At 40.9% G+C, this 26,927-nt stretch overlaps 1 protein-coding gene across 8 annotated transcripts in view; it reads right to left on the minus strand.

Annotated features, from left to right (window-relative positions):
* Positions 1-26,927, minus strand: part of TSC22D1 (TSC22 domain family member 1) — an 81,549-nt gene that overhangs the window by 32,993 nt on the left and 21,629 nt on the right. For 2 of the 8 annotated variants that reach the window (XR_014789283.1, XR_014789280.1), the window contains 2 exons: positions 22,039-22,205; positions 18,612-18,720 (listed from right to left, as the gene is read on the minus strand). The exons of 2 other annotated variants lie outside the window; for them this stretch is intronic. Coding sequence is in view for 1 of the 6 variants with exons in the window: in XM_084844953.1 (XP_084701079.1) it covers positions 22,039-22,161 (123 nt within the window). In the remaining 5 variants the exon portion in view is untranslated. Of the gene's footprint in view, positions 1-4,606; positions 17,460-18,611; positions 18,721-22,038; positions 22,206-26,927 lie in introns of those variants that run through there. 4 more of the 8 variants (XR_014789282.1, XR_014789281.1, XM_084844953.1 and 1 more) reach the window with 4 other exon arrangements.

A 26,927-nucleotide genomic window follows, 5' to 3' on the forward strand; every position in this document is an offset into this window, starting at 1 on the left:
TTTTGATTGTGACATGATGTGTTTCTAACCAAGCCTATGGTGAAGACTAAACCCACAACATTTCTGGTTCTTTTCTAGGGTGGGGCCTCCCAAACTCACCCCTGAAGATCCACCTAATTACTTAAACACCTGATTCTAATTATTCCCTTTAACTGAGCTGATGCAACCATTGGTTCATTTACTTTTGTACATACCCTGACTCTTAAGTACTCATTGTTTGCCTAATTTATACATCGTTTTGTTTCACAAGACGTGGAATTGGTTAATATAAACCCTACTGGATATTTAGAAAAGGATTGGTTTTGATTCACGAAGGCTATCATGGTAAAACTATGGAATTTCTGTAATTATTATTAGGATTCACAAACTTTTTCTTGCCACTATAGATGTCAGTATTTCTATCCCCTTGGGGCATGTGTGATAACTGCACACTGTCAGTGGATGGTTTCTAAACCTTTACATATCCACAGGCTGGCAGTTAACTTCAGGAACACACAGAATTCTCTTATTACCATTTCACTGTACACAGTGCTGCAAGACTGCAAGGATCCAGGACTGTGCTACCTTCAGAATGGCTTCAGCTGTTATACAGATGCAACAGAAGTGGACACAACTTAGTATACATCTGCTCTTTGCATTTCTGTATGCAAGGCCGAGGAAACTGAGATGAAAGGGCATCTCACTGGGAAAAACTCATCAGCTCCTTCTTTTGATGACATCTTTCAAACACAAGCAGCAAACGTGCAAGGAAGAATACCGAGCTGGATGGCTCATCAGTCAGGGCTCATTTTGAGATAAGGCATTACAGTTTGTATAGTAGGCATGACACACTTTTTGCCTTCTATGGGCCTTTCTGTATGATCACAAGCACAGTCCAGCCAGAGCTCAATATTGCTACAAGCAATTTTTTCCTATGGTAATAGCAAAATACCCTAACCACACAAATTGGGGAACGATATCAACTACCATGACCAGGCAGGCTCAAGGAAGAGTACACCATTTCCAAGTAACTTTTAAGAAGCTAAAAAAAGAAAAATTATAAATGGTTCACAAAATGGCACCAACATGAAGGAAATGGGGGAGGTATGCTTTTCATCAACAGAGTCATATATCAACAGGTGCTCACAACACTGGTACAATTCTAGCAGAGATGGAGCTTTAAACCAAAATGTATACATATATGCAAATATTGAGTATCCAGGATTAAAACTAGATACAGTCACATTTCTGACAGAGTTTTCGCTTATTTGCACAGCAATGCCCCCAGTAATGTTTTCTAAAACTGCAATTTTAATATGCCACTAAAACAGAACTGTAACTCACTGCAAGGTGGAATATATGAACAAAATAGTTATAAAATAGGACATGTCCGTTCCTTAACCTGGAATGAACTTGTTTTTCGTAGGGTGGTAGAAGTCTTTTTATCCACTTGATTTAACATGGATCGATTTTCTCTTTAGCTGTTAGAGCTGTACCCCTTGCTCTAATTAATCAAAGGTCCAAGGTCTATATCAGTCATAAAAGGTGGGATCGCTATCTGTAACTGTAAGAGCAAGGAAATGTCTTGAGTTATGCTCAACTGCATCAAGCAGATTGGGAATGTAGCTAGTCCTCATTATAGTAAGGCCAAAGTTGGTTAACAGTAAAAAATTAGTCATTTCAGATACACAGCAGCATAACAAAAAACAGGACTGTAAATATGCATAATATGCCAATACATTAACAAGCAGGCATTACAGACAACCTTTTAACATAATTACTGTGTCAAACCAATTGAATGATAGATGTAGCTGTTCCTAACAAATCTTTTGGAAAGAGCTTTTGCCTCTTCTATTGGGCAGTCTTTTTATCCTCATCTAATGTGAATTCCTTTCCTCTTCAGTTGCTAGAACTATAATCAACATGGCACCAAACTACTCCATGTGTGCCAAGGGCATCATTAATATAAAAAAGTGATGCAAGCAAATTTGTGTTCCATCTATGGAGATAGAACAAACATCTTGCTAGGTCAACAGTTAATGAGGCTACACTTCAGTTTTTCTCTGACAGAATAAAACCCCACACAGCCAAAGTGGAGTCCACCCTCCATAAACTACCAAATCAAAACTACTCTCAGCAAAAAAGGCAAATACATGTTTTGTTCAACATTCCTGGGAGATATCGGGAAGAGTGATGACAACAGAGTAAACAAAATGTGGGCAATCTGTGCTAGAAAGCAGGGGCCGGTATGCTATTCACATTTAGTAAGCAAAACACATGAAAACAGATAGGAGCAGTTTCATCAGAAAACTGAACAGAGAATTTCTAAGTCATATTTGCCATGCTGTTGCTGTAAAATATTGCAAGAAGAGTCTCTAGTCACCCCCTCAAATCTCTAGACATTCCCTCTGTTATATCCAGAATGCAGAATATAAATCTAGAAAAAATGTGGTTAGCAAAAAGTAAGTACAGAAGCCAGAGCCACACTTACCATGGACACAGAAATTCCCCCAAAAGCCCAACCAGTCAACAGTAGGCACAGGACAGCTCCACATGCAGTGGTTCCCTACGTGCCCCTACCACTTGTACCCTGGCATGTTCACATCAATCTCACATACGTACACATGTTGGAATGCCGTGAACAATAGCAGCAATTATGTGCCCACAACAAAATATACACAAGCGCACTCACTATGTGACAGTGTACATTTGGTTTTCCAACAAAGCACCAATAGCAAAAAATTAAATAAATCATGTATCAAACGTTAAATACAAAGAAGCCTACCCACCCCCCAAACTGTAGTTATTAAACCTCAAAAGTCTTTAGTCCACCGAATTCTAAGTTATTAACTCGTCAAAATTTTCAATATTCAATAACCCCTTTAAAGGCTGAACTTGTGTTAAAAACATACAGCAGGGGCACACAACTCAACTAATTAAGAGCTGCTTCTACATTTTTACTAATGAAAGAGGGCTGCATCTTTCTGTTAACCATGGAAACACATTCCTGTCACATGTTTAACTTAGTATGGCCTTTTTAGACCATGGGCAATTAACCTTTCTATTCACAGCACAGAAACCTCTCTCCCATCTTATCCTCTTCACTACCAGATCTCCCTGAACCACTTTGTTATCCCTCACCTCCTATTTTCTCCCTACTCCATAAAGTGTTCTCTCTCTCTTTCTTTGCACAACGCCACAAGTTTCTCTGTACTCCACTCCTCAGCTTCCCACACTTCACTCCATTTTTGTCTCCCTTACTTTATGTTTCAGACATTGATGGGTGTAGAATCTGCAGGAACCAGCATGGTGTTAGTTGCTCCTTTTGGAATAGAAGGCCTAACTAGGTGCAACACCATTCACATAATTAGTCATTGTAACTTTTTCAAAAAAACACAATTCATACAAGTAAATAGCAGTTCAAGATCTGAGAAGTGGGTAGAGTTTAACCCTTTGCCTTGTGCTATAGTTCTGAATCAGATCAGGTTCATTGGAAAGAAAATTGAGATTGGATTACAGCAAATGGGAGCTTTCCTTCCAATGCAAGTAGCAATGCAGGGGTCCCAATCCAGAGCAGGACCACAGTAGGGGGCACAGTGTCAAAGCTTCCCACCCTCTGCCAGGGTCCCAAATCCAGATCAGGTGGGGGAGAGGTAATAAGCGGGGTACCGCAGGGCTCAGTCCTGGGCCTAGTGCTCTTCAGCATTTGTATTAATGACTTGGATGAGGATGTGCAGGGAATGCTGATCAAATTTGCAGACGACACAAAATTGGGCGGGATAGCTAATACCTTGGAAGACAGAAACAAAATTCAAAGTGATCTTGATAGGCTGGAGCGCTGGGCAGAAAACAACAGAATGAAATTTTATAGGGATAAATGGCAAGTTCTGCACCTAGGAAAAAGAAACCAAATGCACAGTTACAAGATGGGGGATACTTGGCTCAACAATACTACAAGCGAGAAGGATCTTGGAATTGTTGTCGATCACAAGCTGAATATGAGCCAACAATGTGATGTGGCCGCAAAAAAGGCCAATACTCTTTTGGGCTGTATTCATAGAAGCATAGCTTCCAAATCCCGGGAAGTACTAGTTCCCCCCTACTCAGCACTGGTTAGGCCTCATCTGGAGTACTGTGCCCAGTTCTGGGCACCACACTTGAAGAAGGATGCAGACAAACTGGAGAGGGTTCAGAGGAGGGCAACAAAGATGATCAGGGGACTGGAAACAAAGCCCTATGAGGAGAGACTGAAAGAACTAGGCATGTTTAGCCTTGAGAAGGGAAGATTGAGGGGAGATAGGATAGCACTCTGCAAGTACTTGAAAGGTTGTCAGAGCCAGGAAGGCCAGGATCTCTTCTCGATCATCCCAGAGGGCAGGGATGATCTTTGAATAATGGGCACAAAGTTACAGGAAACCAGATTCTGGGTGAACATCAGGAAAAACTTCCTGACAGAGCAACAATGGAACCAATTTCCTGGGGAGGTGGTGGGCTTTCCCACACTGGAGGCATTCAAGACGAAGCTGGACAGCCACTTGTCAGGGATTCTTTGACTTAGATTCCTGCAGTGAGCAAGGGGTTGGACTCGATGGTCTTATAGGCCCCTTCCAACCCTACTATTCTATGATCTATTCTAGGTCCCCCACTTTTTTTTTTTTTTTAAGGCTCACACAATTGCTACTTCTATTAACAGTGTCAGGTCTTGTTTGGCCTCAAAGGAGTAGACCAAAGGGAGACATTCTTTGAAAGCATGTTAAGACCTATGTTCAGTAAAGCTATTTCCTACACCAGTTGGAATACCTCCTTTTGGGCCTTGTACATCTGGTGCTACTCCCTTCCCTGTGACATTAAAAAAACTAGAGCCAGCTCCATTATGTGTTTCTGGATCCAGGGAGAGAAGGAGCAGTTGTGAAGTGGTGCTGACTTGGGTGTGCCTTGGATGCTCCCACAAAGACCTGGGAAAGGAACACAAACAATGCGTATTTCAAATTCCCCCATGGGCTGCTAAGTCAAGAAGAAGCAAGCATATGGGTCTTGTGTTGCCCAGGCTTGACATATACGGAGAACGTTAGTTTCCTCGACTAGTTTTCCATTACAGATAAATCTTCAAATATTATTTGTGTCCAATATATAGTTAGTAATGAAAACAAATATTTATACAATTTGAATATAGTATAAAAATGTAAATGTAAACATGACATGTGACAAATACGAAACAGATTGTGAATTCTCCTTGAAAACCTGGTTATTTTAAAAAAATTGACTCCAAGGACAGGGTCTACCACCAGGGAGGTGGTTATGGTGAAGCTGCTCATAAAAGTAAGCCTTGTTGGTGTCTGAGGACTGTAATAACTTTCAACCTATTGCAAAAAATAGCTCCGCCTTGGGCAAGGTGCTTAACTGAACAGTTGCCATACAATGCACCAGTGTGTGTGGAACTGAAGTATCTGGATCCCTTGGTTTCAGGCTTTTCAGAAACTGCCATGATGATCTAGGCCAGGACAACAACAGGGGGGAGAGTGACTACAGCTCTCCTGCACCTCTTGGCAGTTTTCAATCCCACTGATCATCCAGATGGGCTTTATGGCTTGAGCACTGGGGGTGTGGTACTTCAGTGGTTCCACTCCCTGGATGGCCGATTCCAGACAGTAACTACTGCTCACAGAGTCATTGAGTTGGCAGGGATCTCAAAGGTCATGCAGTTCAAACCCTTGCTAATGCGGGAAATCCAATGCTACAGCATCCCCGATGTGTTGGCCATGCAGCCTTTGCTTAAAAATCAAACAAAGAAGCCCCTCCCACCTTTGAGATTATACTGTAATGTTTTGTACGTGGGGCTGCCTTATGTCAGTGATAATAAAATACAGCTGCTAGGTTACTAATTAGGATTAATGACAGGAAAGACATCTTGCCAATGCTTAAGCAGCTGCATGTCCTGCTGGTCCATTTCCAGACACAATACAAAGTGTTGGTTATTTACCTATAAAGTGCTAAATGGTCTGAGTCTTGGCTACTTAGGACTTTTTTTCTGCATGACTGCTTTTTTCTGCCTGAACCTTTCATTCAGCATCACATGTCTACCTTGGGGTCCTTCTGCCATCTGAAGTTAGATGGGTGGTAACCAGGAAGAGGGCCTTCTAGGTCAGAACACCTCAAATATGGAATGACCTCTCCAGAGAAGCTTGCCCAATGACAACTCTGAAGTCTTTTAAATGGCAAATACTTTTTTCTAAACTTTGCCTAGACCTTCAGCTTGTTTTATAACTGATTTTACTACTGCCTGTATAGCTCTGCTGGATCTTACTGGTTTTATGACTGCTGCACCTGCGCTTAATGTTTTATATAGATTTTTATAGTCTTTTCTGTTTTAAATTGTATGCTACCCAGAAAGTCTTGCACTAAAGATCAGCTTATAAATAGATGGATAAACAATCAGATCAATGAACTCATCTGGCCTCATGTGCTTTTTAGATAGTATTTTGAACAGGAGCTCTCTAAGCTGTGGGTATACAGCACCATAGTTAAAGAAAAATAATTTAAAGAACACGATAATAATTCTTGTGTGATGGCAGGCACAGCATATTGTGTCTGTCATCACATGTCAAATATTTTTCAAAACAATAGTAGAGCTAAAACACGTCTTTGCTTTTTATGACACATTACTGAATGCAGCACTGAGGTCTGAGGAATTCTGCAGATTGTGGGCATATGAAAACTATCCAATGAGATTTGTTAGCATTGTTGGCATCCATCAAAAGCAAGCGGAACTGCTTAAACTTGTCAATTAGGCATGCGCCAACTTATTCTACTGATCGTCAGCTTTGCTTTCAGTTTTCCCCTATTCATGTTGCCAAGTCACCCACAATTTAATAAGGTGACCCAATCAGAGCTCAGAGTGGGAACTACAGAACAAAACTGTAGCTGAGTTAACTCCTAAACCATGTGTGTGTGCTTTTACACCCCTGTGCTTCTACCACCACCAGGAAGAACAAACACTTTGTTTAAAGTTGAAAGGAGCCGATCGGGAGGGCAAAGTGCTAATTCATTTTAGTTCTTTAATGTCATGCCAATATCTGAGACCTAATTAGGTCAACAAACATGCATAACCCTAACCTCAGCCCTCACTGCCACTTCATAAAACAGGTCTTCTGAAGCAAGAACTTCATTTATATCAGTGGCAGAAGGCTTTGAAGAGTCTGCAATTTGATAGATGCTACGGAGGTAGACAGCACAAAATGGAAGATGAGCTTGTGTGATAGGTGCTTGCAAGAAATAAGTACCAGAATCTTCATGCTAAGCCCTTTGAGAAGGAATGAACAATTTTGCTTTCTACAAATAGTTTGTGGGAAAATACCTATTAGGTCCATATCACGTTAATGGTTTGGGGTAGATTTAAAATGAAACAAGCAAGTACTTTATATACTTAATTTCAATACATTGTAATATTGTGTGCTAAATAAATGTTAAATGGTTAGCAGTGGTGCAGTTATGGCTGGACCATGGGACCAAAGTCCAGGGCCCTGCGATTCAGGCCACAAATGACCACACAGAGAGCAGCAGGTGATGAAGGCAGAAGAAGCCAACTCCATTTTACTCCTGCAGTCATTATGGTGCTATGGTTTAAGTGAGTTTAAAGTGCAAAAACTGCACATGCTCAAGGGTTTTTTTTTGTTTTTTTTTACAAAAATCAGGTTTGGCAAACAGTTTTGTTGTTGTTCTAAAGTATGAGGAATGCAGAAGCAGTTGAAAAGCATGGAATGGTGATTGTGCATGTGTGTGTTACTTGTGTCTAACTTACACAACCAAGGTAATACACAACTATCTAAAAGGCTCTCCCATAAGACCATTAAGTCCAGGGTTTAAAACTGCTGAGCTGCACCACTGAACAGTAGTAACAGGCTAATAAAGAGGCTGCTAGTTGTGGTCTTCTGCCTCCACATTTGGTTCCAATTGTAGATTTCTATGCTGCAAAAGTTGAACTTCCTTTGCAGAACAATACCACCACCAGATCCCTGGAAAACCCTAGGTGGGGAGGGAACAGGAGAAGAGTAAAAAAAAAAAAAGTGGGTATGGAGGAATCTAAGGACCAAACTGGTAATCATGCATAGTTTAGCTATGGGTGATAGGTTTCCTTCTGGTGTAAGCATGTATAGTCCCAATTTGGATCAGGAATGTGGCGATCTGGGAGGGGGTATTAAATATCCACCCATTTCCCACACGAAATTCCACATGGTGATCGGGGGGGGGGGGGATTCCAGAGAAAGATGGCAATCCTTTCCCAGATTACCATGTTCACAATCTGATGATCCAGAATGAGAACTGTCCCGGTAATCATTCACATTTTAGAAACATAGAATGTAAGCTATACTAATTAATTACATTTTTAAAAAACACATTTTTTCCATAAAAGTTAACCAATTTATTTTTGTAGTTTCTGTATGTGTTTGCCTACATTTAAGTGATTCCCTTACATTTTAACAAGGCTACTGTTAAAACTTCTCCAACAGTGCACCTAAAGAATACTGTGGCTAAAACCCAAGCTAAAAATGTAAGCCAACCAATGCATATTGGGTAGCTGCCGTTGCAAATTTTCTGTCTCTTGCATCAGATTTTTGGCAAAGCTGACACACTGCAGAATGGACACTGTTCGAAATAGCAGCACTAGGGTATATGTTTCAGTAACTTGGAATTATCCTGTGGCCTAGTGTGCACACATTTTACTTAAATACATGTACAGGACGTTTGTGGACACAGGCAAGCCCTGGAGTTGTAGCTTAATCACCATTGTGACCAAAAAAAAGTGGTCAAGTGATTCACATTCTACTTTTGAGAACAGAAAACAGAAGTAGAAATATTTAAAATAAAAGCACAACACTAGGGTACTGAGGGAACAGTAAGAAGCAAAAATCGATACAAACATTATATTCTAAATTGGTAGATGAAAATGATTCACCCAGATGAAGTTGTCTTGGTTCTGAACCAGTATTGGGAGGCTGTGCCCAAGTGGTTCAGGGAAAACAGACTGAAATTAAATCCAGACAAAATGGGGGTGATACCAGAAAGAAGCGGCCAGGGTCTTGAGGGGACAGCCGTACTGGTGATGCATGAGAATCAGACCAGGTAAAACACCTAGATGTGCTTTTAGATCCAACTTCACTTTTGAGAAGCAGATCAAGCTATTTGTAGAAGTGCCTTTTCCAACTACAGTTAATCAGGAAGCTTTCCTTCTTTTTAGACAGATAAGATTTTGCTATGCTGATCCTTGTTATCAGAACTTCCAGGCTTAGAAGCTGCAATGTGTTCTATGTGGGGCTGTCCTTGAAGATGACTCAGAAGCTTCAGTGGTGCAGAATCCCTCTGCACACTTCCTCACAGATATTGAGCAGTAGGTGGATATTCAACCTGTTTTGCACCAGCTGCACTGTTTGTCAATTCACCTCTGGACCAAATTAAAGGTACTGGTTTTAACCTTTGAAGCCTTGCACAGGAGACCTTCATACCTTAAGGACCACTTCTTCCCATATGAGTTCACTTGCCAAGTAAGATCCAGTCAGTCAATCTCGCTGTTCATTCCTCCACAGGACAGGTTCAGATGGCAGAGGCCAGGGGTCTGGCTTTTTTAGTGATAGCCCCCAAACTTTGCCCCAAATAGCCTCCCAGAAAACATTAGGAAGGCTCCAACATCCCTGGCCTTCTTGAGAAGGCTGCAAAACCTTTTTATTTCATCAAGCTCTTAAATGAGGAACTCAATTTTCTGAGCATGCTCCATCCTATTTGCAGTTTTATTGTGATTTAGAAGTGTTGATTTTTGTTTATATTGTTTGTTTCTTTGTGGGCAAACTGCTTTGAGCTTGAGAGAAAGTAAGTAAAGATAAGTGGTTACCAATCAACAGTCAGGCTGCTACATTGTAGACCAAATGCAGGTTCTGCACAGTCTTCAAAGGACGCCCCATGAAGACTACATTTCAGTAATCTATGCTGGAGATTATCAATACATGCCTGACAGTAGCAAGATCATTTCAAAGCAGCAAGTGCAGCAACCAATGCACTCCTGGCCACAGCTACCACATGAACGTGAGGCTAGGCCTAGGACCACCCATGCACTTTAAGACAGAATGCAACCCTGTATCAATCAGGGTAAGCCCTTACTCCAAGGTCACCAGATCAACCTCTCTATTCTGAACTAAGCCTGTTAGCCTTCATCCAGCCCATCACTGCTCTCAGGTACTGATTCAGGACCACACACACTTCACTTGGGTCAGATGAAAAGGAAAAGTAGAGCCTGGATGGCATACCAATGACACCTCACCCAGCATTTTCCTATAGATTTTAAATAGCAATGAGGGTAAGAAGGAACACTGGGACACTCCACAAAGCAACTATTATTGGTTGGAGCAAAAATCCCCTAGCACTACCTTCTGAGATATCCCTGCCAGGTGGGAGAAGCCGCACACAGAAAAGCAGAACACTATGGATGATTACATCAAAAGCAGCAAGTGTCCAAAAGCAGCAGGTGTCCAATAAGGAAGTGTTTGGCCAAATAGTCCAAGCCTCCTATATATGATCTCAGGCTGTACAATCTGAAACTCACAAGCACCTGTGAATAAAGTTGTCTAAAGCTCCAAAGCTTCATTATTTGCAAGCAATGTGACATCCGTGTCATAGTAGATGTGAGTTATTTTATCTACAAAGTGCCTCACAAATAATTGACTGTAATCAAGCATTATTATTATTTAACATAATACCAGATTGTTAAAGATCATTTATGACTTGAAAATGCTGTGCAGGATAGCACCATGCAGATGCAATGGTAGCAGAAAAAATTGCTGCCTTCCATCACTGTGACAGAGTAGGCCTTAACATGGGCTTTAGGCTGTGTTTGATTGCAGGAAGACTCAGGATGAGTCCACTTATACTCTAGTGGTTGTCCCTGCTGTTTCACTGCCCTAAGCTCCCCAGTGTACCTCCAAACAGCTGAATAGACTATGCAGTGGGAGGAGGAGTCTAGGAGTGACAACATCAGTCGCCTGGGTTATTTCCTGTTCCATAGGCTAAATATGGCTAGCTATTGAGCAGAACAGCTAGCCATCTCAGCAGGAAATTCCTCAAGGGCAGTCAGGAAACCATCTGGATCCACCAGCTCCATGGACAGACCATCCTAAATGGTCCACCACCCCATGGAGATTAGGAGTCTCTGGAAGCCTAAATCTAAATGGATTCATGTTGCTTTGCTCAAAAGAAGGTATATGAAAGACATTCCCCACCTGCCCAGATCACTGTCATCCTACCTATCAAAAAGATCACATTCACATGAATAACCAGCCATGTGTTGGTCCAAATTTTTGGGACAGTTCTACTGTTGTCATGGCAGCTATGACATCTTGGACTGTAAAAGACAAGGCAACTCATATGGATGGTGAGCTTCCCCTACCCAAAGTCTGAAGATTCTCCATCTCTGCCTGCTCAGTCATGAGATCCATTAGGCAGCTGGGTGGGTGCCAAGGTGCACTAGCAAAATCCCTGTCCTAGACACAAACAGTAGATATGTACACTCAAAATTCAGCTTCTATTCAAGAAGTCACCTAAAAAGAGATACAGGCTACAAGCACTCTACTTCCCCTGACACTGGGCCTATGTTACTGCTGCACCAGTATGTATTTAGTCTGTATTTAGCAGCAATACAGACAGGCCTAATGAACTACTGACCTAACATCCAGAATCAGGTGATTAGGAAACGGGCCAGAAGGGCGAAGAGTCCTCAATACCAATACTCAAAATTCTCTTCTGCTTATGTGTCTCATCCTCCGCCCCATCTCTCCCCCTGCCTATAACAATCTCTATAGGGCTCCTGCTCCCTCTCCAAGCCACCTACAAATTGGTTGCTGAGACACAGTCCCAATCACTACCAGAGCTTTGGAAGAAAAATGAAATCAGCCCATTAAAGCAACCACTAGAAGACACCAGAAAACAAGCTAAGCCAGCACCACATTATTCCACATCTCTGCTCCCCTCCCTACGAATTTCCAACAAATAACCCTCTACTCTCAGTAAAAGAGGGTGGCATCAAACACAGTGCAACCTCCAAGTAAACACAGCCAGCTCTCACTTGGTGGCCCACCAAGTCCACCTCAACTCTCACTAGCAGGTCGAGAGCTGCATTATATGCAGAACCTTCACCGAGAAGGTTTAATACCCAGCCATCCAGGAAGTAACATTCTGCATAACATAAACCTATATGAGCTTTGGAATTGATGCTCTCAGTCCCACCATCAACTGGAAGGTACTCAAACACAAGACCTTCTCAGGACCAGCCCTATCGTTACGGAACTCAGTCTCGAGGGAGATTCACCAAGCCCACTTCCTTCCTGGTTTTAGCCATTCTATAAAGAACTTCCTATTTTAGAAGGCTTTTTTTTACCATTGATTGTTCTGTTTTTACCTGGCTCTTGATTTAAACTGCTGTTGCTCTTACTCTATTACTTATCTTTATTGATTTGTTATTTTTAAACTGTATCATAGCTGTATTGTAAGCTGTCTTTTGCCTTGAAAAGCTGGGTACTGACAGCTCAGTAAGTAAAATAATCCGCTTGAAAGAAATTAACCCTCTCCCCATGTAGGATCTGAAGTATCCTGTACAACTGGTATGCTTATGGAAACCACCTCTTTCTTTATCTAATGATTCAGAAGCAGCATTAGTTGATTTGAATCAGTGCCTGGAAGCTTTGGTCAAAATTACAGGGACCAGCAGATTTGTCTTATTTGCATTCAGCATCAGTCTTGATATTACGTTAACCTGGTTGATAGGTGATAGATCCTCTGTAGAGAACAGATAACCAGACTGGGGGGTTTTGTGGACCCTGTCTTACTACTTGAAAAAGTGGTAGCTGTGGCTATGGAGTCCCTTTAGCTGCTACATCCAAAATGCCAGAGGTGTCACTTCTTCGAAAACAGGAATCTTGGTACCAATATTTATGTCCTTGTTATATTGTATACTATGCAATCTCAAGGATACTTTTCTTTGGAGGAGCCAGTCAGTGCAGAATTATATTCTGCCAATAGGCTTCTAGGTCTAATTCAAGGTACCCATTTCAGGGTCTGAGGCAGAGCTCACTTCTGTACCTGTTACCCGGTGATGCCAGCAACTGAACCTGGGACATCACGCATACAAAGCATGTGCCTCCCACTGATGTTATGGACCCTCCCCTTTGTGAAAAAAGGTGGTATAAAATATTTTAAATAAATAATCAATCCCTAGTAATAAGATGAATGAAATGCAAACATACAAAGACTAAAACTGGGAGGTACCAGAAGGAACTGGAAAAAAGATCAAGGGGTACAAGGAAATAAGAGATCAGAACAAGAGCCAAGACAACTAACAGCTGGAAATACTGGGGGGGAGGCGTACTTCCCCAGCATAAAAAAATGTAGAATTTGATTCAAAATCATGAAATCTGATTCTGGGTTTCTTCCAATCTTCCTACTGGTTTCTGAGTCTTGAGCACACATTATTACATTTTCAAGCTTACCTGTTGAACCATGATCAACATTATTCTTGGGCGAACAAAACCCACTGACCACCACAATAGTCTTTACTCTGCACTACAGTATCTAGTTTACCTGAGATACAGAATACAGACACATTTGGTTACATAACTTAGTCCCAGTCCCCAACCACAATGCAGCTAAAGTCTTGCTTCAAGTTGAGATTTGCATTGGCTATTCAAGTTCTGCTTGAAACAGATTGAGGTGGCTTACCAGAAGTGATTTGGGGGGCCATTTTCCAGATTCTGCAGTAGGTTTTGGCAAGTCTCCCTGATGCAAGGCATTTGCAGACGTTCTGAACACTCTTGTGCATTATGGGGCTGCAGTTTCTATGTCCACTGCTCTCTGAATTCAGTGAAAATGAGAAGCATTCAAGGCCTCTGAAAAATCTGCTGAATGCCGCCCCCCCCCACATACACACAGCTGAGTCTGTAGGGAGGGCTGGATCTGCCTCTTGCAGAGGTCTCTTGGTTATGATGTATACCAGCATCTAAGCATCACTATCCAGTCAGTAAGTACCCAACGTAGTATCCAAGCTGCAGTTTATAGTTGTAGTTATAGTTTTGGTTCCAACAATGTAAAATCTTGACATTCATAAACATAGTGATTATGTACCTTTAACAGGGCAACTTCCTTTCCAAAGAGCAGTGCCAAGGCTACACCTGGAACAGAATCACCACAAAAGTCTTCCTCAACTAGAAATCCTGATTTAAATTTGGAGTAACTAAGGAAAGAGAGGCTGGTTAAACAAAATTCAAAACGGAACAAAAACAGCATGCAAGTGTTTGGAGTGAGTAAAGGTCAGCAGGGAAAGTGAGAACACACACCAGGCTGATATTCTGAATGAAAAAAGAGAGAGATTAAAACAGCCACTGACAGCTCTACATTAAAAGAATACATGCTGACAATGAAACTTTGAAATTTCAGGAAATAAAACTATTGTTTCAGACAAGCATTTAAGCTCTCCCAAAACAACAGCTACAACTATTTTGTGGAGAGACATGAGAGAAGTCCACAAATATGCTCTTAACAAAATCAAACCCAGCAACAATAACTGTCAAAACCTACCAGATCCTACAAGGCTTTTCCTAACAGCTACAACTCCTGCATCTGGTACGGTAGATGAGATACTGTATCTCATCAAATTGGCAACTACAAGTAGAAAGACTAGACAAGGTGACCCTTTATCTCTGGATTTCCTTCTGAGGGTGTTCTGCCAGATCCTCTTTCATTTAGGAAAGCAGTGTGCCAAGAAGTGAATCTAGCTATTTTAGAACCATTTCCTGCATTTCATTATTTATAATTTTTTCAGTGTCTTTAACATGATATGGATGAGGTTTGTTGTATTTTATTGCTTCGAATTAACCCACCTTGGGCTAAAGTTGACAAAAGGTGGGATATAAACCTAGAAAAAAAATCCTAGAAAGGTAATGATCCCCTCCTGTCCACCACCCCTTGATTTACACACACACACACACACACACACACACACAGAGCCAATATCAGAACCTTCAACCTTACCCCAGCCAGTCCTTGGGTAAAAAACTCTCACCTCTTATCAAAATGGAATTTAACACAGGATATCTAGTTTATTAACCCAGGTAAATTCCCCAAACAGTCAAACCAAAGATCAGGCTCTTTAAAGCGATATTTTCTTACATACCAATTCATCTTTGTTTGCAATTTTCTGACATGTCAAGAGCTTGCAACTAGCTCTACTCCACACTCTACCAGACATACCATGCCTGATTGATAGTTGAACATTCACAAACAGTTAAATGATTGACTGATGAAGATCTCAAGGGATGTTCAAAAGCATTTATGTAGAGAGACTGATGCATGGAGGTATCCTCCCTGCATCTCTTCCTCAAATGTCATCTATGCTTTATGTGAAGCAGAATGTTTTGCAAGAGCACAGCCAGCAGAGCTATAGGCCACAGAGTTTTGACTAGCTTAACAGGAATGAAAATAAATCAAATGTTTTTCCTTATAATTTTACTCCTGCAGTTCAAGATATTAAAGGGAGAGGCCCACCCTCTAAAACAGCCACGCTAAGGCCATTTTGCATAACTTTAGCATGACACATTTAATGCTTAGTTGTTTAAAAAAAAATGAAAGAAAAAGTTTTTGAAGACAAACATACCCAATGACCATGTTCACATGTAATCTTAACCCATGGTTTACTTAACCCATGGTTTGTTGCCCCTCCCAGGATTTGTCTGGCAGACATTTGAACAAACCATGGCTTGTTTGTTTCCCTCCTCCTTCGCCCACTCCCTCCCTGTAAACCATATGCCTTTGTGGTGCTGTAGTACTGGCATGTAGAATGACAGTTGTTGTTTTTAACCATTCTTGCTTGAGGCCTCTGTAGCCCAGTGAAACAACACACGGTTCTAGGTTCATATGTTACAACAACTCATGGTTTAAACTAACCAGAGTTCACAATCCATTAACAAACCATAAGTTTTCTTTCTGGCTTGTTGGTTAGTGTGGCTGGGTTCACACAACACAACAACCCAGAATTCAACAACCAAAACAATGGATTAGCATTATGTGCGAACCAGGCCTATGACTACTACATATACATAAAAGGTGCTTTTTACACAGTCAGGTCACTGGTCCACCTAAACCAGCCTTCCCCAACCTGGGGCCCTCCAAATGCTTTGGACTTCAACTCCCATCAGCCCCAGCCAGCATGGGTCAATGGTTAGGAATCCTGGAAGCTATAGTCCAAAACATGTGGAGGGCACCAGGTTAGGGGAAGACTGACCTAAACAAAGTATTATCTTTGCTAAGCTTTCCAAGGTCTCAGATCGAGAAGTCTTTTCTGAACCTTGCTGCACAAGATGCTTTTGTTGGAGTTGATGGGGTTTAAACTTGGGGCATTTTGCATGTAAACTACCAAGAAGCTATGTCCCGCTTCTTGCATGGAATTAACACATTAGAAATAAATGCTACTCTTTCCATGTAAACCATATTACGGACTCCATTAGGAATAGTTATGCTGCATGTACATACAATAAGATCACAGTTCTCAACATCTCAGTTATTTCTTCTGTTCTAAAATACTGTCAGACCTCAGCTTTATTTTATATTAAATAATCACAAAGCTTCATTTTAAAAAGTTAGTCAAGTAAATTTTAAGGTTTTTTAATTAAATCCCCTTAGATGAAAATGAATTATCACCTCCCATGTTTAATTTGCTAAATGTTAATGAAGTTATACAGATCTACAAGCCACTCAAAAGGCATCTTTCAAAGATTTATTAGCAGTAATACAATTACTCTGCTAGTGATAACCTATAGTCACCTTGCAAGAATGAGAGCACATTAAAGCATTTTCAATGTTATTTGAACTTATTAAAAACTTTCCCTCCCATCCGCAAAACACTTAAAAGAATGAATGTTTCTGTTTAAAACACTAACACAGCATTCCTCAACCTAGTGCCCTCTAGATGTGTTGGACTACAATCACCCCAGCCACCATGGCCATGCTGGTTGGGGATGATGGGAGCTTTAGTCCAACATATCTGGAGGGTGTCAGGTTGGGGAAGGTTGTACTAACAGGCTCCCCCCACCAATACTAAAATTACTCTGAAGGAATATTTAAAAACCACAATGCCATTCATTTTGGAGTCTGAAAAATGGCTCTCAGAAGAGGTAGGCTTCTTTAATTCTTCAATTACGCTCGTCATTTTTGCTGTTCTTCCATACAATTGTCCAAGTCCTGCAGGATCCCACTGTTTGCCTCTTTTTATTTCTGTTGTTGTTGTTGTTTCCCCTACTTCCAGGATCGGCCGAACTCTAAGTGAAATCCTGTTAGTAGTGCTTGATGTACTATCCAGTTATTCTATCTGTATTCTTCAAACTGGATTTAGCAGATTCACTACTGACTCCTTTTATCCCTGGTTCTTCATGACTTCTTCTGATGTTTATTTTCTACGGAGAACTCAAATACAGTAAGTGATGGTGAAATGTTGCTTTCTTTACACACAATCACAAATGTTTTTAAAATGTTCAAGAAGGTCCCATTAATTCTAGCCAGATGGTACACATCCACTCAAGAAAGAATGATTCCTTAATTAACATCTTAGCTGATAGAACATATCCTTGCTCTGAACAGTGACTATATAAAAAGTGGCACTGTCACATTTCATAAAATAATGGGTTTCAAACACGTCCAGCTCTCCAGCAGCAACTTAATTTCAGAATAGTAAATGTTACAGGCTTAATTGGGACATCAGAATCTTATCTTTAGTAGCATCCAAAATGAGCGGGTTATGCTATGGCTAGATCCCCTACTTGAAACAATTAAAATTTGGGTTGTTTCCATGGATGTACTAGTACTACTGAACTACAGTGCTATAACATCACACTAGAGATAAGATTGGGAGATAAACTGTTGTTCTTGAGTGGCTCTCCTTTTTAGGCATTAAGTTTTCAAAACTGTTTATACTGTCATCTTTCAGAGTATGACCATAATTTTACATTAATGACATTTTATCCAACTTCCTTGCTAACTTATCACACTACATGAACACTGCTGTTGATCTTCTTATGCATGGAAGACGATCTCTAGCTGAAGTCTCAAAGTGGATTATTCATCAAATCATACAATATCTCCTGAATATTTGTAGTTGTTTGATTAAAATAAGACTGAAGGCTGGGTTTTGCCTTTTCCTTTTAAACATACATACATAAGTACAGAAGTGCATTCTGTATCTGCTAATTTGACATGTCTGTAAATGAGCCACTGCTTCTAGAACTGCTGCTAAACATACTACTAAATAGTTTACACATGTTTTAGACTAATCATAATAGTATCCTTAATTCTAGTTCCTTTTTTCCTAAAGGCATGTCAAACCAGCAAAGCCATACAGCACTCCTATAGGATGTTGGGGGATTGGGAGGGGGGGTATATAAAGTACAAACACTGCTTCAACAAAGCAAAGCACTACCTACAGGCCTATTAAATTTTACTCTGTCCTTAAGGAATCACCTCCAGAATGATTCCTGTACAATTTTGCAGTACTGGAAATCAAGTATGTGTTGGTGTTATTTTCCTTCCACATATGAAGCATCTTTACCTACCTGCTTGGCTCAGTCAGACCTCCCAGCTTTTGCACTAGACATAATTAACTTTGGCAGTGCCTCTTCATGGACATACTACTGTGCAATGTTAGACTCAGTCATTCTGTATCTGTTGAAATATTAGCATTCATTTTAGATCACTTAAAAAATTAAAGTTAAGAAAAAAAACAAGGGTGGGAAAAATCAGAGAGACAGGGAGGCCTAGATGTCTAGTCCAGATCAAGGAAAACATATGAACATTCCTATCAGCTTGAGAGCCAGTGTCATGTAGTGGATAGGGTGTTGTGGGCAATCTGGGTTTAAATCCCACTTGAAATCCCACTGGCTGACCTTGGGAAAAACAATTGTTACTCAGCCCTAACCTCATGCTGTCAGACATGAGATAACCCCATGTATGCCACCCTGAGGTCATTGCAGGAAGGCCAAGATACCAATGTGGTAAATCAACTACTAACTTAATGTAACTGTTTAATTTTGGCTTTAGGACCTGATCAACTGTGGAGATTTACTGATCTCTCTGGATCCCTTGTGTCAGAAGCAAGAAATCTATTGTTGTGAACATATAGGCCAGAGAGAAGTACTTCACCAACATATTAAGACTGCACATAATACACACTGTCTTGTTCATGGCAAAATTCCAGAAGACTAACCATGTTAGTTTTTTGGAAAAACCACACAAAAAAGAGTCTTGTGGCACTTCAAAAACTAAGCTTTGTTGTAGCGGATTTTCTGGGCAAGAGGCCTAATCTCTGGCCAAGTAATGTTTTGCCATAATAATTCTCTCAAGACATTATGGTGCCACAAGACTCTTTGCGGTCTCCTCTTCCTTTGTTCTCATGGCCACACCTGCTCCTAGGGAGGTAAAACAATTGACCCCAGGGCCACACTTCACCCTAGCCACATACTTGTTGTCCCTATCATACCCCATGGCTTGTAGAGGCTATGTCCCCAAGCCAGACTGAAGCCACAAGAAAATGAATAGGGCTGTAACACTTCCCTACTTCATCCAAGAAACAGGGTCATGGCAACTACACATGCAGGTTATTCCACCTAAGAAGGCTAGGAGACCAAAGAAATAGTGTGAGAATAAGAGGGGAGATTCTCAACAACACACTCTTGGGTTCTCTGGGAATAAAGAGAGACTACTTATGAATTAGATCACTAAGGTGTTCCCCCAAAATAGAGGTAGATAACACCAGTTCAGTTTCATGTTCCTTTAGTCACTCTTCTTACTCATTTATGTGGTCAATCTTTAAGATGACCCTCCATTATAGAGATACTAACATGTATTGTGAGCCCTTCAAAACAGGAATTCATCTTTAAAGTACAAAATAAAACACAAGGGATGCATAAAACAAGTTGGATATATGTGGTCTCTCACCAAGTTAAATTTCCCACCAGCAATGCTGACTAAAATGAAATTTCCCATTCCGCCCCCCCACCCCCCCAAAGGTCGAAATCATGAAGTGAGATCTTTGGGTCCGGGGGTGGGGGGAGAAACAGGACAGAAATCACAGGAATCAAAAGGAAAATAGATGTGGTGCTCAATGTCTGAAAGGTTCAATAATAAGAAAGAAACACACCACTTGTGTTCACAATTACCCTTGCAACAAAGAGAACTGACTGCACAAGGCCAGGTGACAAACTCCAAACTTTGTATCCTTTGGAAAAATCAGTTTCAAGGGCTCATATGTGGGAGGGCTATGTGCTTAGCAGGAAACTCTATCAACTTCAGTTTTGTACAGCTAGTTATTTGTTTAGGCGCATTAGAAATAAATGACTACAACAGACACATCATAATTTTGCCTCATGCAAGCAGAGACTTAACTGAGATCATATTCCCATTTGAGAAGACAATTGTGGCCTTTCCTATGTTCCCCAAAGCCCAACCAAAATAGTTCAGATTTAGCTGCCTCCCAGCACACAATTTTACTTTGTTATTAAATATCCTTCATGACTATTCTAGTGATCACACAGTCCCTCTGGAAATAAAATTCCTGGCACAGCTATACTTGATGAATTGCTACTTTTACCACTGCAATTTCCTGATCTCTTCCTTAAACGCAGGCAGAACTGTGTAGTTATGACAGAAACCAAGATGTCCCTTCAGCACATGCATTCATATGTACTAAAACACAAAATTCTCACTGTGAAAATTCCAAAAGATCTACACCAAAAAAAAAAAGAAGAAAAAAAAGGGGGGGGGAAATACGGTTTATCGCTAACTGTGTTTTCCTATGCATTTATATTGTCTCATTTGCTGACGGAGCTTTGAATAAAAATTATACAAAGCTTCAATACATATCCAATGAACTGTTTATAGGGTGCTGGGCCACTCAAAGAACTTCCCAACACAGAAGGTATTCCTCATTCAGTTCTATGCATTGGAAAAGTCAATTCACATATGATCATGGTTATGAATTACATTTGTTGGTTACTAAAAGGGCAAGAGCCCCAGGTTCTTCCCACATTATCAAATAATGATACACTTGTCTTTTTTATTGGATACACAGGAGTATTTTTCCTAGGCACACTGGTGGGGAAACAAAGGGGACAACGGAGAGCAATCCTCACGCTCCAAAAGGCAAGAACTATCGATATCCATCCCCCACCTGCAACTCTGGAGTTGCCAGAGTAACACATGTGTTGAATATTCTGATTATTCTAGCCAGAACTTTTTATTTTGCCAACACTTCCATCACTTGATTGGATCCCATCAATAGACTGCCACAACTAAAGAACAGGATGTTGGTGGTTGCTGACTTGCGATCTAGTAAGTACCCCAAAGGAAGAACTGTGGGCATTTTTCCCCACAGTTGGGGCAAATAGTGATGATTCTTTGCACATGTCAGCAGGGCTCTTGTTCATAGAGAAACTCTCCTCATCACTATCAGAACCATATCCATAGCAAAAGAAGAAGACACCACCAATACTAATTCTGCACTTTTAGCCCCAGATACCATCAAGGCACTTATTACTGCCCCTGCAAGGGGCCAGATGCATAATACCCCATGAATCTCCCCTGTTCTAAGTATATGGTATTTATGTATTTATTACATTTATATCCCACCTTTCTTCCATCATGGAACTCAAGGCGGCTACATATGGTTCCCAGGTAGTCTCCCCTTCAAGCACTGACCAGACCCAAACCTGCCCAGCTTCAGCAAGGTGGCTGCCTCATGTGCCTTCAGACTATGCCTATGGTTCTATCAATTTAACTATTTTGAAATCTCTTTACAATACTGTGGAACTCATGTCCCAACATTAATGTGCTCCTACGGGGGTTTTCTAGCTACTTGCCTGCCATTAAGTTTCAGATTAAAGAATCATCACTGTTAGTTTGCCTTCCATTACCAACATCAAGCCAGTGTTTGTTCTCAAACTTAAACACAGTTTGATATACACACACACACACACACACACACACCTGGGATGGAGGGTTGTGTTCCACTTTGCATTCAAGTTATGGAATGCATCCTTCATGGCAGTCTCTAAAGGCAGTGGAAAGTGTTGTCTGTTGCCTCTGAAGAAGTCATTTCTCCATTCATTTCTCCAGTCAGAAGTTAAGAGAGTTTAGCAAATTAGAAGAAACAACTACAAAAGAAAAATGCAGTAGAAACATAAAGCCATTTTTAAAAGTGTATGTGTTTTCTGCTCTCATAGTATCCCAGAAACAAAAGATAAATACAAGTAGCTTAAAACTCATGCGTGTTATAGTCACAGTATGCATTAAGACCAACATAAGCTTAGCAGCACATCCTATGGTTGACTCCAGGATTAAAGTGAACTTGCACATACACCATCAGCCTCAATACAGTAAGAATGCAGCGAAACAGGAGAAATAAATGCCTATTTCATATAGAGATGCTTTACCTACCCTTGGCTGTTGTATTTTTAAAACACAGCAAATGAATAGCTTTCAGTAGCATAGCCATTTACTTTTTGCAGACTGTTTGCTGACCCACTGCCACACAGTATTAGTACCAAACACATCTGAACACACAAATCTTTCTGGACTAGATGGAAACGCTAGTATGCAGCAAAATATTTAGAATGAACCAAGTGCCTCACGCAGCTTATTTCATAAATTAAAGACAGAATGACATATTTGGACTTCTGTCTCCTTCTATGACCAAGGGTCACAGAAACAAATTATCACTCTCCAATACTGTAATGAATACAGTTACGCAAAGTCATCAAGATGGACATAATCTTTCAAGGGAATCTCAAGTCATTAGAACAGCAAATGAATTGGGAAAACCTGTCAGAAGCAAAAAGCAAGGTGTAGATCTGGGGAGACAGCCAAATCTGTCAGACTGGCCTCTTGACTTGAACAGAAGGTCCAAGTTCAGATGTGTAAAGAGTTACATATAAGGCACTGAAAAGGCAGGAAATTTCAACCCACCTTCAGAGATTTAAGCACTCTGCTCTACAGGGATCAGACTGGCATTAAGAAGTGGACCTGCCACCAATCAAGATATAACAAGGCCTGAAACAGATTTAGCAGGTACAATGTAGTGGAGGGACTGTGGCTCTGGTAGAGCACCTGCCCTGCATGCAGAAGGCCCCAGGTTCAATCCCCGGCATCTCCAGGTAGAGCTGGAAAAACTCCTGCCTACAACCCTGGAGAACTGCTGCCAGTCAGTGTCGACAATGCTGGTCTAGATGGCCCCATAGTGTAAGTACATAAGGAAGCTCAGTATAAGGAAACTTCCTGTGTTCTGAATGTGCTTTTCTGCACATTCCATTAAGAACATAACTTGGGGAAATTAACATGGAAACATCCTATAGAGCTCAGATATGAGTTCACATTGGTAGGGCCATAGCTCAATGGTAGAGCATATGCTTGAATTAATTATGCATAAAGTCCCAGGTTCAGTTGCTGGCATCCACCCAAGACCTTGGAGAACTGTTGCCAGTCAGATGAGACAATGCTAAGCTAGGTGGTTCAATGGCTTGACTCTGTAATAAGAGGCAGCTTCATATGTTCATATACGCAGGACATGCAGGAGTTGCAAATGAGAGATTTTGAACTTCAAACTTTTTTTTTCTTTAGAAATGTAAGATTCAGAGGCATGTATTTCACATTCTCAACACTGCAATACATGTCATGACAACACGACAGTTGTTCTGGATGAACAGCTTGTTCACAGCAGAGATCAAGATCCCAAGGATGATTATAGGACAGAGCAAGTGGAGACAATGGTTCACAACAGCTACATCGGGGTAGGCAACTTGGTGCTCTCCAGATGTTTTGGACTACAGCTCCCATAATCCCTGACCACTGGCCATGCTGGCTGGGGTTTCTGGGAGTTCTAGTTCAAAATATCTGGAGGGCACCACATTGCCTACCCCTGAGCAAGATCTACAATACTTAGCATCAAATCTCTGTTCGGTGATGAAACTCATTGGGTACCCCTGGGCACTTCACTCTCAGCCTAGCCTACCTTGCAGAATCATTGACCTGGTTTGCACATAACGACAATCCAGAGTGTGGGTTAAGTACAACTGTCACTGAATTGTGGGTTGTTGTTGAATTGTGGGTTGTTGTTATGTGCGAACACAGCATTATGGTTTAACTATGGGCTGTTAACCATGAACAACCCAGGAAGAGTACCCATGGTTTATTGTTGGTTATGAACTATGGGTTTGTGGCTAACAACCCATGATTAAACCACAGTGCAGGTTTCACACATAACGACAACCCACAATTCAACAACCCATACTCAACCATACTCTAAGTTGTCGTTACATGTGAACTAAGCCATTGTGTAAATTGCAAAGCACCGAGAAAATGGAAGAGTACAAAAGGAGGGGACAATCAAGAGTGGGAGGAGAAGGGGGGAAAAGCATCACCCAGGCCTCTGCCACCTAGATAATATCTTCATGCTTATTGATAGTGTTATCCCATCAGGTTTTGATGACATCAATCTTGCTTCCCATCTTCACTGTCATTACCTCAAGACATCCAGGTTCTATCCATGGAGATGAATGCATCCCCTGAATAGTACACAGTCCATGTTGCCCATTTCTGTCAACTCTCCAACTGCATACAGTACTCATATGCTAAACATCATTTATACGTATCTCAACTATGCATTCATTCCACTCTGAGAATACCCTCATCTAACTAGATGCACCTCTTCTCATACTCCATCCTAACTTCCTTGCACACACACACCTGCCCCCAAAGCTAAGATACCACCAGTCTGCTTAACACCAAATTAGGCAAAGCAAAACCAAGCAATCAAATCTTTGCTGGCTGTTGTTATGAGAAAGAATTCATGTCTTGAGTTTTGAGATGGGGAGAGGGGTAGCATGTCTCATTTTCAGACGTTTTAGAAATCTCAGGACTATATGCATTCAAAATTTCAATTGTGTGTTCTGGAAGTACCTTAGTTTTGATAACTCCATCAGACAGTGGTGTCTAAGTATATTATATGATATCCCATTAATTTGCTATTTTAGAGTTTTTAATATGAGCCAGTTCAAATTCATTTATTAACTAAAAACACCTTCTGGAGTGCCAGTCTGGAAAACCAGTCTTTATTTTATAATAGTTACAACTGTAATGTGATAGTGTGGTTGTCTAAGATCATCATCATGGATTATGCAATACAAAACAAGGTTCTCTTTCATCAGGCCTGGTCAGCTCCTCCATTTCTGGGGTCCCACACATTCCTTTAACTATTGTGTGCCTGATAGCAAATGCCAAGCATAATTCTACTTCCTGACAGTGGAAGCAGACAAGCAAACAATGCATATCAATTAAAGTTAATGCACTTTGAATGTAGTCATGGATTATGTGTCAACCGGATGCAATTTAATTTGTAATTTCATAATTACATAATGAACATAATTCATAATGAACTTGTAATTTCATAATTACCACTTTAATACTTTTATGTACCTTTGTGAGAAGTGGTAACATTTAGAAGTTCTATGTTATAAGGCTTATAATATAAGCTCTTTAAAAACCACTAGAACTGTCTTCTTGTCATTTCACTCAGGAATAAAGTACAAGCTGAAATAATAAAAGGAATTTACGGTACAAGGCCACATATGACATAATGCAACCAACACAGGGCTCAATTCAAACATCAAAGCAAACCACCGTTAAGGAAGCTTAACTACGGTTTAGCAAGATCTCAATTAATAAACAATTATTAATTTGCAATTTGCAATCAGAAACCATGGTTTTGCATGATAACTAAACTGAGAAACCATCATTACAGGAACTCCTCAGCTTACAGATTCTATTGTACCATGGAGATTTGAGTCAACATATGACACGGAGTATCAAGAAAGAGAAAAATGGAAGCAGACAAGCAGATTTAGGTTCTCAAACCAGGGTTTGGGTTCTGTACTACGGTTGGCACAAGCCATGGTTTGGAGTGATGTCTGAATTGAGCTAGTGTTCCAACAGAATTATAAGCAAAAAATTTCAATTATCTATGGCTCGGGTGGGCAACTCCAGATATTTTGGCCTACAACTTCCATCAGCCCTAGCCAGCTTGGCCAATGCTGAGGGGTGATGGAGGCTGGAGGCAGCGCCAGATTAAAGTCTTTGTAGAACCTAGGCACTCTCATAGTTGTAGGCCCCCAAGATAGATCTATAAATAAATATTTACACTGTATAGATCCCATAACCATCTATACACAGGGGCAGTGTGTGTGTTACCTTGAGCTAGTGGGGCACAGCCCTGGGAAGATTCCAGCCTCCAAAATATCCAGAGGGAAGCCCAGAGTCCCCAGATACTCCCCCGCATTCATATCTTTTCAGTGAAACATATTGACTTTTCTGGCCTTCTCCTGAGCAGTTGCACCAACTGCTCTTATATAGTAGACCTAATTGGAAATGTTACTATGGTGATCCAGAGAGATCCTATTCCTTGTCTCCAGGAAGGGGAAACTTTTTGCCAGGTAGTTGTCCTTCCCCACCCCCACCCCCACCCCCCAATCAATTTTCAACAGTTTGGAGCACTGACCAATTAGGACAGACAGATAGCTGCACTTGCCCTTAACAAAATTTGGCAAGATTAAACTCTGAAAGCCTTGCCTAGCCATTAGACAATGAGAAGCTGCTGCAACAGAACTCACACCATCCAACTACAGAGGCTACACAATGCAAGCGACTGAGAATCTTCTTTTTAAATAAAGTTTACATGGATAATACTGACTTGGGTTTGAGTGCCAGTGACAAATTCCATACACAATCTTTCTATCGTATAATGGATAAACTTATTGAGATGGGCAGAAAGCCACACTGAATAAAAGGTTTAGTTTTCTTGTGGATAGGTCTATGCCCAGTGATGA

This window comes from Heloderma suspectum, chromosome 3 (assembly GCF_057233095.1).
Source record: "Heloderma suspectum isolate Gila_16-S chromosome 3, 16-S_ref, whole genome shotgun sequence".
In the NCBI taxonomy this organism is placed as follows: domain Eukaryota; kingdom Metazoa; phylum Chordata; class Lepidosauria; order Squamata; family Helodermatidae; genus Heloderma; species Heloderma suspectum.